General features: G+C 40.9%; 1 protein-coding gene across 2 annotated transcripts in view; it reads right to left on the reverse strand.

Annotated features, from left to right (window-relative positions):
- LOC149201111 (uncharacterized) overlaps positions 1-18294 on the reverse strand; it is a 144531-nt gene that overhangs the window by 65293 nt on the left and 60944 nt on the right. For both annotated transcript variants that reach the window (XM_089402872.1, XM_089402874.1), the window contains exon 2: positions 10195-10244. In XM_089402872.1, coding sequence (XP_089258998.1) covers positions 10195-10244 — 50 coding nt within the window. The remainder of the gene's footprint in view (positions 1-10194; positions 10245-18294) is intronic.

Raw genomic sequence — 18294 nt, forward strand, 5'->3', positions numbered from 1 at the left:
GAGCAATCACCGAAGAGAAGATTGGCAAGGCTATTCTAAAAGAACTATGGGGTCCTCAACACTCTTTCCTGCCGAAGACAAGCTCCGTGAGAAAGCTGACTATCACGGATGGAAGATGTCTATCGATCTAACCCTTGAAGATCAAGGAGTGCTGGACCATGTAAGAGGCAATATTGTTGAGCCTCCATCAAATGCATCCGCTGCTGCATGGAACAAATGGAAAATTGAAGAAGTCAAAATAGAAGATCATCCGGGACTCTATCGACAAGCACTTGGTGTCCTACATCTCTAATCTAGACACCTCCAAGGAAATCTACGATAGACTGGTGAGTTTATTTAAAGTTAATGATGCAAATCAAGTTTTGTTTCTTAGAATGAAGCTGAGGGAAATCAAGAAGGGTAAAGATGAAAGTATGCAAGCATACTTCTTAAGAATCACCGAGATCAAGAACGATCTCCTATCTATTGGGGAAACTATTACTGACAGAGAAATGGCACTCTCAACTCTCGGAGGATTACCATCTGAATGGTATGTGTTCAGGACTACTCTTCTGAACTATAACGTAATTCCTGGTTTCGAGGAATTAATGGCTAGATGCATTCAAGAAGAAACAAGGGAAGAAGTGCAGGAAATGCCCTTGCCTAAAGGTCCTCCTGCTGCTTTTTCTTCTCATGCTAAGAAAAGAAATAATTCTGGGTCTAAATCGAAAAGAAAGGTTGGATTTAAGGGTGGAAGAAAAGGACGATGTTTCATTTGCAATAAAGCAGGTCACTATGCAAGGAAGTGCCCTGATAGAAAGTACTCAAACTGGGATGATGATCAAAATCCCTCTGATGGCAATCAAAGGAATGACAAATTCAACAGCAAAGGTAAGAGGAGAGATGGGAATCAAGGAAGAGGACAAGCATTCAAGAAGGCTAGAAATTCTAGGATGTATTGAATGCACCTGACCTCAAAAGGAACCTAGTGTCCATCTTGGCAATGGAAGACAGAGGCTACAAGGTAACCTTCAGCAATGGCAAGGTATGTATATGGAAAAATAATGTTAAAGATGCCTTTACTCTTGGGTTTAGTGTTGATTCATTATATCAGGTCGATGGAAGTCCGCTAGGTGTCATGTCTTGTGACACAACTCTTTAGTCCGAACTTTGGCATCGAAGGTTTGCCCACCTTCATTACAAAGCTCTACCCGATGTAAGACAGATGGTAACAGGGATGCCCGAATTCCAAGTAGAGAAAGAAGGTGTATGTCCGGGATGTGCCAAAGGAAAGCTCAAAAGGGGACCATTCCCCTCAAGCCAAAGCAAGACCTCCGATATATTACAATTGGTTTACTCAGGCATACCTGAGGTTGGCATTAAGAGGGAGACTACTACACCTCATACTCCTAAGCAGAATGGTGTGGTGGGAAGGAAGAACCACACGATGATGGAAGCTGTTCGGGCCATGCTACATGATCAAAGTCTTCCTAAGTTTCTATGGGCTGAAGCTGCAAACACTGCCGTATATGTACAAAATCGATGCCCTCATCAAGCATTGGGTTCCAAGACTCCTGAAGAAAAATTCACCGGTAAGAAACCTGATGTTTCTCATTTTAAAATTTTTGGAAGCCCTATATACTTTCATGTGCCGAAAGAGAAAAGAAATAAATTGGGAGCATCTGGAAAGAAGGGAATTTTCGTGGGCTATGGTGAAAATTCTAAAGGCTATAGAATCTATGTAGCCGGTCAAAGGGAAGTCATAATTAGTCATGATGTCACCTTTGACGAAGATATGGCTCTCAACAAGGTGATCAATCTTCCGACTTTGAGGAGCTCTCAAGAAGCCGACACCAGGGAACCGAAAGAAAAGGATGATGAATCAATGCCTGATGTAGAAGAACCCATGGATCCGATTGATCCTCATCCACATGAGCCTTCCTCTTCTAGGAAGAGGCCTTCATGGCTTAGGGGGATACTTGATGATGCTGAAGGACATGCTGCACCTTGAGGAACCTTCCATCAAAGTAAGAAACTTAACAGGTATCAGGGATACCTGACCATCATGAGCACGATCATACAAAATGAACCTTCATCATTCTCAGATGTCATCAAGCATTAACTATGGAAGGATGCTATGACCATAGAATATGAGTCTATTATGGAGAATGATGTCTGGGAAGTAGTTCCCAGACCCTGGATAAGACAATTGTTACTTCAAAATGGCTTTACAAGATAAAGCATGCAGCATATGGAAGTACGGAAAAGCACAAGGCTCGTTTTGTTGCTCGTGGTTTCTCCCAGAAGGAAGGTATAGACTATGATATTTGCACCTGTTGCCAGATATACGACCATCTGCCTGATCATAGCCCTTGTGGCTTCACAAGGATGGAACCTACATCAAATGGATGTCAAGACCGCGTTCTTGCATGGTTATATCAAAGAAGAGGTCTATGTGGAGCAACCCGAAGGATTTGAGATTTATGATCGAAAATCTCATGTATGCAGGTTGAAGAAAGCTCTCTATGGGCTGAAGCAAGCACCTCGAGCATGGTATGAGAGGATCGATAGCTACTTGATGAAGCTGGGATTCACTAGGAGTGAAGCTGATCCTAACCTTTACTTTAAGGTTGAAGATGACAAGCCTCTCATACTGGTGTTGTATGTGGATGACCTCTTTCTAACAGGTGCAGACCCTCTCATTCACAAATGTAAGAGGGAGCTGGCCTCTGAATTTGAAATGAAAGACCTAGGACTGATGCACTACTTCCTAGGACTTGAAGTGTGGCAAAAGCCAAGGGAAATTTTCCTATCTCAAGGAAAATATGTGGTAAATATATTGGAAAGATTCGGTATGATGGACTGCAAGCCTGTGACTACCTCGAGGATCTTAACTTTTAGAAGTTATATGGTAGTGATGTCGGACCAGACTTGGGAAATGCCTCTGAGTTTCAAAAACTCATTCGCATTGATGTTCTTGGTGAACCTCCATCCAAACATATGTTTTGCAGTTAGCATTGTGAGCTCATATTTGGTTGAGCCTCACTGGATTGATGCCAGGAATCTTCTGAGATGTCTTCAGGACACAATCTCTCATGGATTAAGATACACTGTCGGAGATGTGAGACTACTTGGATATACTGATGTTGATTGGGCAGGCAGTGTGGTGGACCATAAGAGCACTTCCGGGTACTGTTTCACCTTGGGATCTGCTTCGATATCCTGGATGAGCAGGAAGCAGAAGTCGGTGGCTTTGAGCACCGCCGAAGCAGGATATATTGTTGCTAGCATAACCTCGTGTGAGGCAGTCTGGTTGCGAAAGCTCTTCAGTGAGCTGTTTGGATTTACATTGGATACCACTGTGATTCTCTGTAACAACCAGAGGTGGGATTCGATTATTGAGGAATCCCGTATTCATCGATTGCTCCAGCAGATAGACATCATCTGGGATATGGTAAGTTGATGAGCAAGGAGGCTCCATCGCATTAAGATGATGTACAGGTTGATACACCTTGTCAAAGCCCTGAGGAAAGATCTAATCTGTGATTTTCCCAAATGACTTGGAGTCGGCAAGAAACCCTTGTACAAGGGTCCTACATGTTGCATACATTGAGCTCTGGGAGCTCTGAGGGCTTGCGGTTATTACTGGAGCAACATACGACCACAGGGTGACTCACCCTCCCCTGGTGGTGCACACTGGAACAAGATGATTCACTCTCTTGTGGGACAAGATGATTCGCTCTCTTGTGGAACAGGATGATTCGCTCTCCTGTGTAGCAGGATGATTAGTTCTCCTGTGAGGCCTGGATTGATGTGTTCTCCATGGCAGCCTGGATTGATGTGTTCTCCATGGCAATTGTAGCAGGATTGATGTGTTCTCCTGTGAGGCCTGGATTGATGTGTTCTCCATGGCAATTGTAGCAGGATTGATGTGTTCTCCTATGAGGCCTGGATTGATGTGTTCTCCATGGCAATTGTAGCAGGATTGATGTGTTCTCCTGTGAGGCCTGGATTGATGTGTTCTCCATGGCAATTGTAGCAGGATTGATGTGTTCTCCTGTGAGGACAAGATTGATTAGTTCTCCTGTCGAGGCATCCTACCCATGCAGTCTGGGACTCATGGGAAGTACCTCTCATCTGATCAATGAGCAAGGAAATGAAGTTAGGGACCATAGTAGTACCGATGGACGCATCGTTGTATCTACCGTACTCCCTACGCTAGGATGACCTCCATTGATCTGGGATCAATGATACTGGTCTGGGACTAGTGGTAGGAGTGGTACTTACTATGAAGCTGACTTCGGGTCGGCTGAGACTGGTCTGGGACCAGTGGTACGCACTCTGAGACTAACTTTGAGTCAGTGGAGGATGATACTGGTCTAGGACCAGTGGAGTTGTACTCACTATGACGCTGACTTCGGGTTGGTTGAAACTGGTCTGGGACCAGTGGTACATACTCTGAAACTGACTTTGAGTCAGTATGATACATCCTCGATCATTTCTTCTTCTTCATAATTCGGAAAAAAGCAGAGCAGAATAGAACAATGCAAGAGCAGAGCAGAACAGAGCAAAACAGTACAGATCAGTGCAGGGCAGAACAAGACAAAGCAGAACAGGCAAAATAGAGCAGAGCAGGGCAAGGGTCAGGCTATACAGGGCAGTGCATTTGATGGATGAATAGTAACGACCGATAGATAGATTGCAGATGAAGTTCTCCATGGTTGAGAGGGAGTGTTAAAATTGGCAACCAGGGCAAAACTTCATGTGGGTCATCTTATTCATGGCTGATAATATTTTTATTAGATTCCTCTCGTCGAGAGGTGTAGAATTGATATAAAGATCATCCGATTCCGATAAGTATTCATGGAGATATGAATTTATTTTGATTATGGAATTATTATCAAGCCGACCTACAACTCATGTAGGCTCAGAAGCCCAACAGTCGCATCTATTCACCCACCAACGTTGTGTATAAATATAAGAGGACTTTTCCTCATTTGGACTCACTCATCTCATCACATCTCTCTCTCTCTACTGCGCAGATATGAGTCTCTTCTCTACTGCGCTGAAATGGGTCTCTCTCTCTCACACATGTGAAGCCGGAAGCTGTTGAATTTGAAGCTACAACTGCAGAAGCAAAGATTGACTTGCGTGGCCTAGAAGATCTCCTCTTTGGAACTGCACTATAGGTTCATCTAAACCTCCTCTGAAAGCCGCAACTTTTGGTGGTGGAATGAAGTCAATCCGATGAACGGTTTGCAAGATATCGACTGCCCTAGTTTGAAGCCGGAAACTGCTGAAACTGAAGCTGCAACTGCAGAAGTAAAGATTGACTTGCATGGCCTAGAAGATCTCCTCTTTGGAACTGCGCTGTAGGTTCATCTGAACCTCCTCTGAAAGCCACTAATGCTGATGCTACTGATCTAGGGTTTGCTATTGCTGATATGAATCAGATTTATTGTACTATTTCTCTCTGCTGAATTATTGAAGATAAAAGAAGATTTGATCAAAGGGTTTCCCCACACATTGTGGGGTTTGTCCCTGGCTAGCCGCCACATCTTGTGTCTCTTGTCTTGGCTTGTTTTCTGTCGATCGTTTAATGTTCTATCTGCACTTTACTTTATGTACATGTGATTGCTAATCGGTGGAATATAATAAGAAAAAGAAGTAAACTGTTATAAGCATAGAACATACCATAACTTAACACAGGCTCAAGGAGGTTATGAGCAGCTGCCCAGTGCTTGCATTGCCAGATTTCATGCAGCCATTTGTTTTGGAGTGTGACACGTCGAGAGAGGGGATCGGTGCAGTATTGATGCAGGGAGGTCACCCTATAGCCTATGAGATTCGCAAGCTCCTTCCGCACGAGATGTTGTATTCTATATACGACAAGGAGATGCTGGCCATCATGCATGCATTGGCCAAGTTCCGGCAGTATTTAGTGGGTAACAGGTTTAGGGTGAGGATTGATCACAACAGCCTCAGATTCTTTTTGGAGCAGAAGCAGCTACAGGAGAGGCAGCAGAAGTGGATTAGCAAGATCCAAGCATATGACTTTGACATTGAGTATGTCAAGGGTAAGAACAACGTGGTAGCAGATGCTCTTTCACGTAGACCAGCCACGTTGTCTCTTATGAGCTTGGACACAGACTGGAGGGCTCAACTCTTAGTAGAGTACTCCAAGGACAGGTTTGCATGTGAGGTTTTGGATGGGCAGGTGGCGGATGACAGGTACAGGGTGGTCGATGAGATCATCTACTACAGGGATGGATCTTCTTGAGCTGAGATCCCATCTACTACAGGGATGGATCTTCTTGACTGAGGGATCTCAGCTCAAGAAGAAGATACTCCAGGCATCACATGATTCACCATTGGCTGGCCATCAGGGGTTTACCAAAACCTACAGGGCCATCAGAGAGAGGTTCTCATGGAAGGGCCTCAAGGAGGACGTACTCCAACATATCCGGGAGTGCGACGTTTGCTAAAGGAACAAGGGGGAGATGAGCCATCCCGCGGGTTTATTGCAGCCTCTTCCCATTCCGGAGGGAAAATGGGAGAGTATTTCGATGGACTTCATCACAGGGTTGCCCATGGTACAGGGCAAGGATTGTATCTTTGTCGTCGTTGACCGACTGACGAAGTACGCACATTTCTTTGCCATATCCGCACACTACACAGTAGCACAGGTGGCTGAGCTGTTCTTCAGAGAGGTCTTCAGGCTACATGGTCTTCCTAAGACCATCGTCAGTGACAAGGACAGTCGTTTCATGGGCGGGTTTTGGCAGGAGCTTTTTCAGCTAGTGGGGACGAAGTTGACACCGAGCACCAGTTATCACCCACAAACAGACGGACAGACAGAGATAGTTAACAAGTGGCTGGAGGGCTATTTGCGTAACTATGTCAGTGGGCAGCAGAGAGCATGGCTGAAGTGGCTGCATCTAGGGGAGTACTGCTACAACACTACACATCACATGTCCATTGGTATGTCACCATTCTATGCTTTGTATGGGTATCATCCTTTATCTTTTGTTGACATGATGTTTGGTGATAGCAAGGCTTCGAGAGCCAAGATTTGGATCCAAGAGAGTCAGGATATCCTCCGAGCTCTCAAGGATAACATGGCTACAGTGCAGAACCAGCAGAAGCTGTATGCTGACAGGGGTCGGGTGGAGATACAGTTTGAGGTAGGGGACATGGTCTACCTACGATTACAGCCATACCGACAGTGGTCACTGAAGCAAAAGGGATGTTTGGTGATAGCAAGGCTCCGAGAGCCAAGATTTGGATCCAAGAGAGTCAGGATATCCTCCGAGCTCTCAAGGATAACATGGCTACAGTGCAGAACCAGTAGAAGCTGTATGCTGACAGGGGTCGGGTGGAGAGACAGTTTGAGGTAGGGGACATGGTCTACCTACGATTACAGCCATACCGACAGTCGTCACTGAAGCAAAAGGGGGTTGAGAAGCTCAAGCCCCGCTTTTATGGACCATACAGGGTGATACGCAGGATTGGACAGGTTGCATATGAGTTGGAGCTACCCCAAGGCAGCAAGATTCATAACATTTTTCATGTATCATGCCTGAAGAAGGCATTGGGGCAGCAGGTGACAGTGACAGATGAGCTACCACCCATGGATGATGAGGGGCATTTGGTGTTGCAGCCAAAGGCTATTATTGATACCAGGGAGAGGCAGCTATGGAGCAGGACGGTCCGGGAATTCTTGGTGAGGTGGAAGAATTTGCCGGATGAGGATGCCACTTGGGAGAGTGAGAAAATCTTGCAGCATCCATCACTTCAGTTGCTTGAGGACAAGCAACATTTTGCCAGGGGAGACTATAATATTCCTAATTAGCCATGGCTAATTGGAATATTCGATTTTGCTTATTTTTGCCTTCTATAGTTAGTTATGAATAAAAAGGTGAGGGAAAGGGGACATGACTCACTTTTAGAATAAAAGTCACTTCCTCGTAGCACAACGTTGTGACTTAAAGGGGAGCCAAGGGGACCAAAGGGGGACGTAGAGATTGAGCCCACACAGACACTTGGAGGGACTGCGCAGAAGGGAAGAAACACGTGGCAAGAGAGGAATTACGCTGGAGAAGGTGGGCCTTGAGATTGAGAGAGGCAAGGCTATAAAGGAAAGAGGAGCTTCCTCATTTTGGCATTTGATTGTGTGCATTTGAGCTAGTCACTTCGACTTAGAGCACGCTGGTTGTTTAGCTAGTCTGCAACACTGTTTAGTGCATTGAGTGTCTCCGTTCGGAGATCTCACCCTTAGCCCCGGGGGACTTCGAGTGCCTGCTCAGGCAAGGTATTTCCATCAGCATTTTTGCAGTAGTTTCATCAGCATTTTTGGCAGGAGGATTGAGCATCTTGGAGGACTGCGCAGCACTGAGAGGGATGACGCAGTTCTTTCTGGCAGGAGTTCTGGATTGAGGGTTTGCAGCAAGATTTGTGCTGGGAGATTGAGCAGGGGATCAGCCCTTGCATATTGGAGGGTTTTGGCAGAGGTTTCAGGTAGATTACTGGAGAGTTTCATTCAGTGGCAGCGCAGAGCATTGAGGGACTGCGCAGAACCCCAAGGGGGTGATTTTCGGGGGTCGGCCATTTCAGAAAAGCTTTCTGGGTTTTCTGGGTTTCTTGAGTAGAGTCCGATTCCAGAGTTTCAGCCTTTTCTGAGGAGGGGAACAGCCCCAAATCCTCATTTGATTTCCAGTAGCAGCAATAGCAACTAGCACGGCAATGCTCCAGCAGCTGGGACGCAAATTAGAGAGAGGCCATTCCTTTGCTATTCTGAGTGTATTTCTTCACTTGCCTTGTGCAAGTCGAGGTGCCACCTTTCTGATCACCTCTTGTACTCATTCTATTGCTTAGTATAATAAAATGGCTTAGCATTTCTCTCTGCATTTCTTGAGTATCTGCTTATATTTCACGTTTATATTATTATATATTGCACCACTGTCATTTTTATCATTTTAAGCTTCCCGGTTATTATATCACTTGTACGTATTTGGTTGGAGTCACTGGGGTTTTGGAGAATATCTCTGAAACGGGATATTACAAATATCACCCTCTAAGCATTAACATAAGATAGAAAAAGCATAGCATGTCAAGTCAAGATTTTGTTTGAGTGATGCGTACATTTTTAGGAGGGTTGTGATAGAGGAGTTCGACAACCAATGTCACTAACATCAAGGTACATAGAGGGATTGGTGCTCTTGATTAAATACAAGTTCCATACCCTAATACATGACAAAATTCAATGGAAACATTGCAATCCTGAAATCCTGAAGAACTGACAAGTCTGCTGGATTTTGAATGAAATCTAAAATTCTACTTTCTCCATATGAAATCCAATGAGGTCGGAACCACTCTCAAACACCCTGAGTCATTTCATGGTAATGTTAAAAATTTCAGTAAAAGGATGAAAATGAAGATTAAAGAGAATGTCACTTTTCTTTAAGAATTTAACATTACCATGAATCGCACATCAATACTAGGGCCATAGACTTGATCATTAAGTTGTCCCACTCAAAACTTATTCGTTTCTTCGAAAAAAAATTGCATTTGGAACATTACTGCAAAAAAAAAATTGCAAAAGAGCCTAAATGCTCCCGAAAACACAGGGAGCGTTTTTTTTTAGGGAGCGCGCTCCCAACCCGCTCCCGAGTCGCTCCCTCCCGGAGCGCGGATTGGGAGCGGGATCGATGGGGGGGCGCCCCCCCGCAACACTGGTTGGAAGGAATGATTGTTATCCTCCCCACCTGAGTTCTATTCTCACTATTGACATGTTGATACAGCCTTGAGCCATGAAGAATCTGGTTTACCCTGGGTATCATCTTGAGAATGAGGGAAGTGCCCAGGGGTTTCTCAAGATATATATTCTAAAAAAAACATTGGCACAGCGACAACACGAGAAAAGTCAACATGTGCAATGCAACAAAAGACACCCTCTACAAATTCATGATGGAGGAGAAAATGAAATAATTTAACAAGATAGTTGGTGAATTATTATTAAGCGGTCGAAATAATCATTGGAATTTTGAAAACAATCATGAGGTAGTAAATGTTTGATTGTCGTTACCTACTAATGAGAAAAAGCAAAGGAAAAATACACATACTAAGATGGCCAAGTAAAAATGCACAAAGTCTATACATTTTTGTGGAAATTATGCATGTACAGTAAGAATGGAAAAGTTAATTAAGGAAGCTTACTATACGTTTGCTGAACTCGATACCTGCAACAATAAAAGGTGTAACTCCCGCTGCAAGAGGAAACACTCTTGAGCTTCAGTCCATTTATTTTATCAATTAAGGAAAACGGATGGCTTAAATTCAGCAAAAGAGAGGAAAAATATTTTATATAAAGTGAACTATAAAAAAAAATCATTATTTTAGTAGCAATTTTGTATCATTCTTAATTATAGTTGAAACTTAGGCAAGCCATTCGAGTACTCTCAAATCAAACCCTGTTCAGCCCTGCTACCAAGCCAAATTAACTCAGTCCTGACTCTGAGTCTACCTCTCTGCGAGCAAGTCAAACTCACCAGTCCTGAGTCAGACCTGCAAATACTCCTGAGTTGGATTCTGACGTGCAAATAACTAGTGGGTTATCCATTGCCCAGCGAGTCCGACTTTAATCAGATAGAAAAACTCATTGGTATCAAATATAAATGCCAAAAAGGAAAAGAAAAACCCTCGTGTTGAGTGATTTATTTTGCCGAGTTTTGCTCCAGTCTGAATCGAACTCTTACACTTGGGCCTCACTGACATCATTTGCTGAACCAAGTTTAAAGAAATAGTATGTTTCATATGATGCTAAGGAATAATAACAGGTGCTTTTGGATATTGGAACTATGAGAAAATTCTAGAAGCTACAAAAAACAACAAAGTTACAAACAACCCATACCATTTTTAACATTAATATTCGTTTGTGTCTTAACAATTTTGACATTTCATATCTCCGTCTTTCATTTGAGAAGTCCACGCTTCTTAAACATCTATTTGCTTGAATCTATCTATATCTGGGTATTTAACCCACTTACGAAGAAACATATTAACGGACAAATGGTAGCAATTTTCAAATTCTATCCTCTATTATTTATAAAGATAAAGAGTGGAATGCAAACAACAGCACTGGGTAGGTATATTGCATCCTCACAATTAAATGTAATATGTATATCCTGGAACTCTGGGAAAGGGGTATTTATGTAAACACACACACAGATATATATATATATATATATATATATATATATATAAACAAGAGTTCACTTAACCCACACCATGCTGAAAAGCTCTGAAACCATCCAAGAAGAAAATCTTCCATGCTCGAAGTATCAAATTTTGCTAATATGTCAATTTGTATAACTTGATTTGTTATCTAATTTCCTTTACAAATCCAAGTCTTCTATTTCTTGCTTTCTCTAATTCAACTCAACTATTACCCTTAAATTTCTCTCTTAATAAACTTAGTTAATAAAAAGGAAACCTTTCAATATATATCCTCTCACCTCCGCCACCCATGATGGAAGCCCCTTGTGCAATTCTATTCACGATAAAAAAATTGTAAGAATTGATAACCCATTAAAAAAAATTCCATTGCAATCTCTATTGCGAAATGTATCTCAAGCAGGAACTTCTTGCACAATTTCAGTGTGAATGTGCAAGAAGTGGTTCAAGACATTTCTTTAGTTACCATTTAAGAAAACTGGAAATATTTAAGAAAACTGGGAAATAATTCTATCTTGTAATTTTACTTTAAAAATAAAATAAAAGTGAAAGTCTAATATCTTGAAGTCAACTAGTCTTAGGAATCTAGATGAAATGTTCTATAAATTCTAGAACATTATTAGTGACTTAGATTAGAATTAATCTTAGCCATACATCTCATGAGTGAAATAGGTGGTAGCTAGGATTGAGGAGATTGGTTATCTCTTCTCAAAGCATAAATCGGACAAGATAGGATCTCATTTACATTGAGAAGAGGAAGACAGAAAGAGAGCTGGACGAAGGCAAAGTACATTCAAGGAGAAGATTGTTGAAGTGACCAGAAGATACAAAGACAATACAAGTTGTACCACTTTGTAGCTCTTCTTTCTTCATGCACAGGCCAGACACCCTCATATCTGGCCACACACTTGTTTGAGTGGACCTAATGGTTAGGAACATGTGTTTCCTCCTAAGAGGTCACAGGTTCAAAATTCAAATCCAGAGGGGGTTAGAGTATGTACACATTCATAGACTTTAGGAATCAAATTGTTACGCGGAGATGAGTCCCTTGTCCCACAAACAAAGGGGTCTAATTGTAATGACCCATTTCGATTTATAGGCAAAAAATATTAGCATGTGTACGATGTATGCATATGATAGCTACATATGCATACATCGCATACCTTGTACTAGTATATTTGTTAAATAATTATGAAATATGTTTAAATACCTAAAGAGAAATATTACCTAAAACTCGACACTCTCAGAATATACATATTAAATATTTCACAAGTATAAGATTATTAAATAAAATTAATAATCTCCATCCTACTAATATAATATTGATCACCATAGTATTAAAGTTATAAGTTAAAAAATTATAATATATAAATATATAAGCTAAAATTTATTAATTAATATCACAAACATATTAAATCATAAAGTACCTATAATTAAAATTTAAAAGTTAAAGTCTATTTGAATATCATAAAAGAAAGAAAGTAATATAAATATCTACATATCCTTCCAGCTATACGTAACTTTATGACTATCAGAACCAAATCAGTCGAGAGTGGTGGAAGAAGGCAGTGACCACCTAGTAAGGATATTTATACAAACACGCAGAGAACTGGACGGGGGCGAAATTCAGAACTGAAGATCCAGACATTTAGAACTGAAGATTGGAATTCAAAACTGAATATTGGAATTTCAGCACTGGAGAATTGAGTAATTGTTCTTGAAGCTTTTGGGCACGGGGGCCAGAGTGCTTCAATTACGAAGTATTTTGGAGCTAGGTACCAAGGATTGTGCCCAGTTTGGCAAGGAGGATTTGGTCATTTGGTAAGCGCGGAATCAACTTCAAACCCGAAAGCCAAGTATGTATATGTGAATTAAATAATAGCTGGTAGATTCTGGTAAAATTTCTGAAATAAAATTGTGGTTTGGCCATTACACTCATACACCAATTTGGTGTTTGTTCGGCCGTGACCTTAAAACCAGATGATTATTATCATTATTGACCATATATCTGCCAGTTCAAAGTAGGATGCAGAGGTCACCTTGTAACCTTCAATCAAAGGAATGAAAAGTTGATTTGAAGGAGAAATCCCTGTGTATGTATTTTATTTCTTTCACTATTCATTTTTCAGCTAATGGTGTTTAATGCAATGTTTAAAAATTTATTTTCTGCTATTAAATAAAAATTTTGTTTTTATCTAATGGGAGAACATTAGTACAGCAGTGACCTAGGCTTGAAAAATTTACATTGCATCAGAGTGGACTCTCTAATTGAGATTCTCAAATATTTAAATTAGTAAATCAATTGCAGGAAAGAAGAACCAGCAATTGGGTTTCAATATTTCTTTTGACTAATTTTCAAATCTCAGATACGGCCTTAGATTCAAGGATAGATTGTATGGCACCTCAAATTTCCTGTCATGGAAAGTGACAGTTACACTCTTTTTAGAAGAAAATTATCTATATGATATTGTCAAGGATGTTGTGCCTTTCCCCACAGATCTACAGCAGTTGGCAGCTCACAAGTTATGTTCCACCAAGTTTCCAAGACAGGGGAATGGGGAGCAGGGAAACGCACAAGGGGGAGTTGGGAGCGCCCCCAACTTTTAGGTAAATTCAAGGTTGGGGACAGGGAGGCTGAGAAGGGAAGGTAAACATCGGGGTGCCCATCCCTATTTGTAAAAGTATAAAAATAAAAAGAATAATGATAAAATCCCAACAATAACAAATCATCCTATGCAAATTTATCATTGTGCAATCTAGTGGGGATCTAAGTCACTTGACAGGGGGACACGCAGGACACACAAATTTGAGTGTCCGACACGAGGCACGTAGACCCTCTGAAACAAGACACGTAGTGTATATATATATATATATATATATACATATACACACACACAAACTCTCATGATGGTACAAATTCCGACATACATCTAGATTCTACATTGTAAATTCGTAACATAATGCATGCAAATACAATCGTGACAGATTCATCAATGATCCAAATAAACTGCAATTTTCTCATTAAGTCATCAAAATCAAAATGTGTTACATAGGTACCGAGTCCTGAGGACCCCTGACTAGGAATGTTGATGACAAATAGAAATAGCAAATACAAAACCCTTACAAGGTAGTAGGTAGCTCATCAATCATCATCATCAAAATCAACATCACTATTACGGTCACCACCACTCTCCTCTGCATCCTCCTCCTCTGTATCCAATGTATTCTCTGCATCTACTGGTGTGGAGGATGACCCCTCAAGAGTATCACCATCATCAAAAGTGACAGGCTCTAGCACTGGCTCATTAATATCCAAGTTGGCCAATGCCAACTCAACACTACTATCCAAACCCATATCATTAGGAAACATGCTCCTAAACCCTTTGCTACTCACTCCCACACACCCACAACAAGAGAGACACATTACAATGAAGAGAAAGCGGCCCAAATCGGGCTTTTAAAGAGTTTTGGCACACTTTTCGAGAGGGACACATGTCACAAAATTGTGACACGTTGCTCGACAAAATTAGATTCGCTAGGTCCACGAATCCCTTGTGTTTGGACATGCTCGACCCACGAATCGAACACGTGTCCATCGAGAATCAGGTCTGACATGCGAGATTCGAGACACGTGGGGGGGGAGGACAAATCCGGTTTCTTAGGTGGGTATGTTATAATCTTGCCAATCCTAAAATCCTAAATATTGTTAAGTCTGTTGAATTATGAATGGTATATAAAATTGTACTCTCTCCATATGAAGTCCAATGAAGTTGGAACTACTCTCAAACATCCTAAAACAATCAATGGTAATGTTAAAAGTTTAAGTAAAAGAAAGAATATATTACAATTTACCATTAATTACAAAGGTCACAAACTCTTCAAAACTCTATCCCCTGTATTTCTTCTATCTTAAAGGGTTGTTGGACAAAAGTTCAAGAGTGAGGGGTGCCTAGGCATCCCCTTCTTTAAAGGGGGCAGTATTGAGAAATATAGCTCTAGCAGGAGCTTCTTGCACAAGTTAAGTATGAAGATGCAAGTGTTGGCATTATGATACAGGTATTGTCCATGATGACAACTCACTCAGATGAAAGTTCACAGTGCAGCAAGTCAACACAAAGGATTACAGATCAGACTCCAAAGAATGAAGAAAGAGAGGTATACGCTGGTTCATTTTGTCCAAGGCATGTATACAAGCAGTTTAACAGAACAAAAGTGGCGTATAATGTATACACGCACTTTCATAGAAGGAAAAGCGTGTACATGCTGGAAAACCAAGTTTTTAGTCCAAGGTATTTTGGTCCAAGGTAATTGGTCTGAGGCATTTGGTCCAAGGTATTGACCCTAGGTATTGGGTCCAAGGTATTGGTCCTAAGTGGTTTTGGTCCAAGGTATTGAGAAAGGCCTAAGAGTATATAAGGAGGAGAAGATCATTAGGCCAAAGTGTGCAAGAAATGAGATTCTAAGGAATACTTCTATCTGAAGTATATATTATGTTGCAGGGTTATGTTTGGGACTGGATCTGAAATATTCATGTGCACCTTGAGTTCAACATTGGATCAGGAATCATGAGACTTGAAATGACTTATTCTTGAATGATCTGATATTGGTTGTGACCAGATCTGATGTTTTGCGCCTGTTCTATTTGTTATCTATCATGATCTAGGTTTGTCTGAAGTCTGGAATTGCAGCAAAGTTTTGAGTCAAAATTTGCAAATCTGTATGCAGGTTCGTCTCGGCCAAAGTGCGTGTACATGCAGGTTCGACTCTTCCAAGTAGCGTATACAAAAAGAAAAGCTTTTGTTCAGATCTGACTGATCTATCTGATCAAATTCTGTTGTTTTACTGCTGTCTGTCAATGAAGTCCTCTTAGATCTGAATGTAGAACTGTTGTATAAGGAAATTGAGTCTGATTGATTGATTGATTGAGAAGGAAGGGTGATCCTTGTTGCTATCTGTTTTTGAACTCTGTAATATGACAGTAGATCTTCAGAATGTCACTAATTGGTACAGTCTGTGGTTCAGAAGTGTATGATTCAGTATCTTTAGAGATATACGCAGGTTGAGTTAAAGGAAGTAGCGTATACATGCAGGTTGAGTTCAACCAAGTAGCATATACACTCTAATGCATGATTTTTGAGGTTACAGCTGGTTCTGGATGATGACGCATGGTTCTGGGTTCAGCACAGTGTTCTGGTGTTAGTGATCTGATTGTTCAGATTAACTGAATATCGGTTGATGCAGTTTAAGTTTAAAAGGCTTTGATGGGTCCAGTGTGAAAATTTGATGAAACGTGGCCTTCCGCTTGTGGAGTTGTGATCCAGGAGTATCCAATCTAAAAATTCATGAAACGTGGTCCCTAGTGGAAAAGTGGAGTTTTCTATAGGCTAGCACCTACGTACTAGTAAACATATTGGCTAGTACAAGAGCTAGGGGGTTTGTAGCTCCCTTCCAGTAGAAGGGAGAAAATAGAGAAGGTTGTAACCTTCTGCAGGTAGAAGCCTGCGTACTGGTATGAGTCTGCACCAGTACAAGATTGTAAACAGATTTTCTTATTATTAAAAGATGACAGAGACGACAGCAGCAGGTGGTTTTTACCCACATTGGGTTTCCACCTTAAATCTTGGTGTTCATGTGTGTTGCTTATGTGTGATGCTTTATTCTGCTTTTACTGCACTATCTAATAAATCTCTGATATATTGGTTTAAGCTCAACACGTGATAAACTGTCTAAATCACAAGTTCTCTGCATATACGCTGGTTTCTTTAAGCACAATCGCGTGTACACGCTAGTTCACTTCATTGAAGTAGCGTATATAAATCTATTTGGGAAATAAAATTATTGATCTAATAATACTGATTCACCCCCCTCTCAATATTATTTCCAACAATTGGTATCAAAGCAGGTCCTTCAGAAGAAGCTTGATCGCTTAAAGGGAGATCCATCAACATGAATAATCAAAAAAGCATGGGAGCCATCAGACCGCCAATCTTCGATGGAAGCAACTTTGTTTATTGGAAAATAAGAATCACAACCTATCTACAATCGCTTGAAACGGATGTCTGGGAAATTGTGGAAGGGGGATATACATTTCCAACAGCAATTCCTACAGATACGGCAGGTAAAAAGCAATATGAAACCAATGCCAAAGCTGTCAATACTTTATTGGGAAGTCTGTCACAATCAGAGTTTGTCAAAGTCATACAGCTCAAATCAACCAAAGGAATATCGGACAAAATCGTTCTGAGCTACGAAGGAGACTCTCAGGTAAAACGTGGTAAGCTTCAAATTCTTAGAATTCAGTATGAAACTCTTAAGATGCATAGTGATGAAAGCATAACTAGTTACTTCCTACGTATAGATGAGGTTGTCAATTGTATGAAGAATCTAGGTGAAGAAATTAAGTTACCTTAGTTGAGAAAGTTTTGAGATCCTTGTATGCTAAATTTGAATCCAAAGTGTTTGCCATAAAAGAAAAACAAGATCTACAAAATATCACTATGACGCAGCTTCACGGAATCTTAACTGCCTTTGAGATGAGAAAAGGAGGACCATCAGATATGAGAGAAGCCGCATTCAAAGCTTCAACAAAAGGAAAGGAAGAACACAATGAATCAGGACATATTTCAGAAGAAGAAGATGAGGTAAACTTTGTCAAAAAGCTTCAATGGGGTTCTGGAAGGTTTAGAGGTAAGTTACCCTTCAAATGCTTTTCTTGTGGTAGAGTCAGTCATTATGCTGCCAGATGTCCTCATAAAGATAAATTTGAAAAAGGAAAGGAATATGCAAAAGGGAATAGAAAACAAGTTGTGAATAAAAGGAGTTACTATACTCATGAAGATAGCGATGGTTTATCTAATAGTGATGAAGATGAAACTGGACAAGATTACAAACTTCTCATGGCTTATGACGATGATAATTTTTGGGATGCTTTAGAAGAGGAAGACCTTCATGAAGAAATATCTAAACTCAAAATCTGTTTAGAAGAAAAGAATATGATTATAGATACCTTGACATACCAACTTGCTGAAAAAGAAAAACACAATGAAAAACTTGAATGTGAAATTGTGGGTCTAAGAAAGGATC

Source organism: Pinus tabuliformis, chromosome 2_1 (assembly GCF_031772625.1).
Source record: "Pinus tabuliformis cultivar Carrire ecotype Pingquan chromosome 2_1, CPIR1, whole genome shotgun sequence".
NCBI lineage: Eukaryota > Viridiplantae > Streptophyta > Pinopsida > Pinales > Pinaceae > Pinus > Pinus tabuliformis.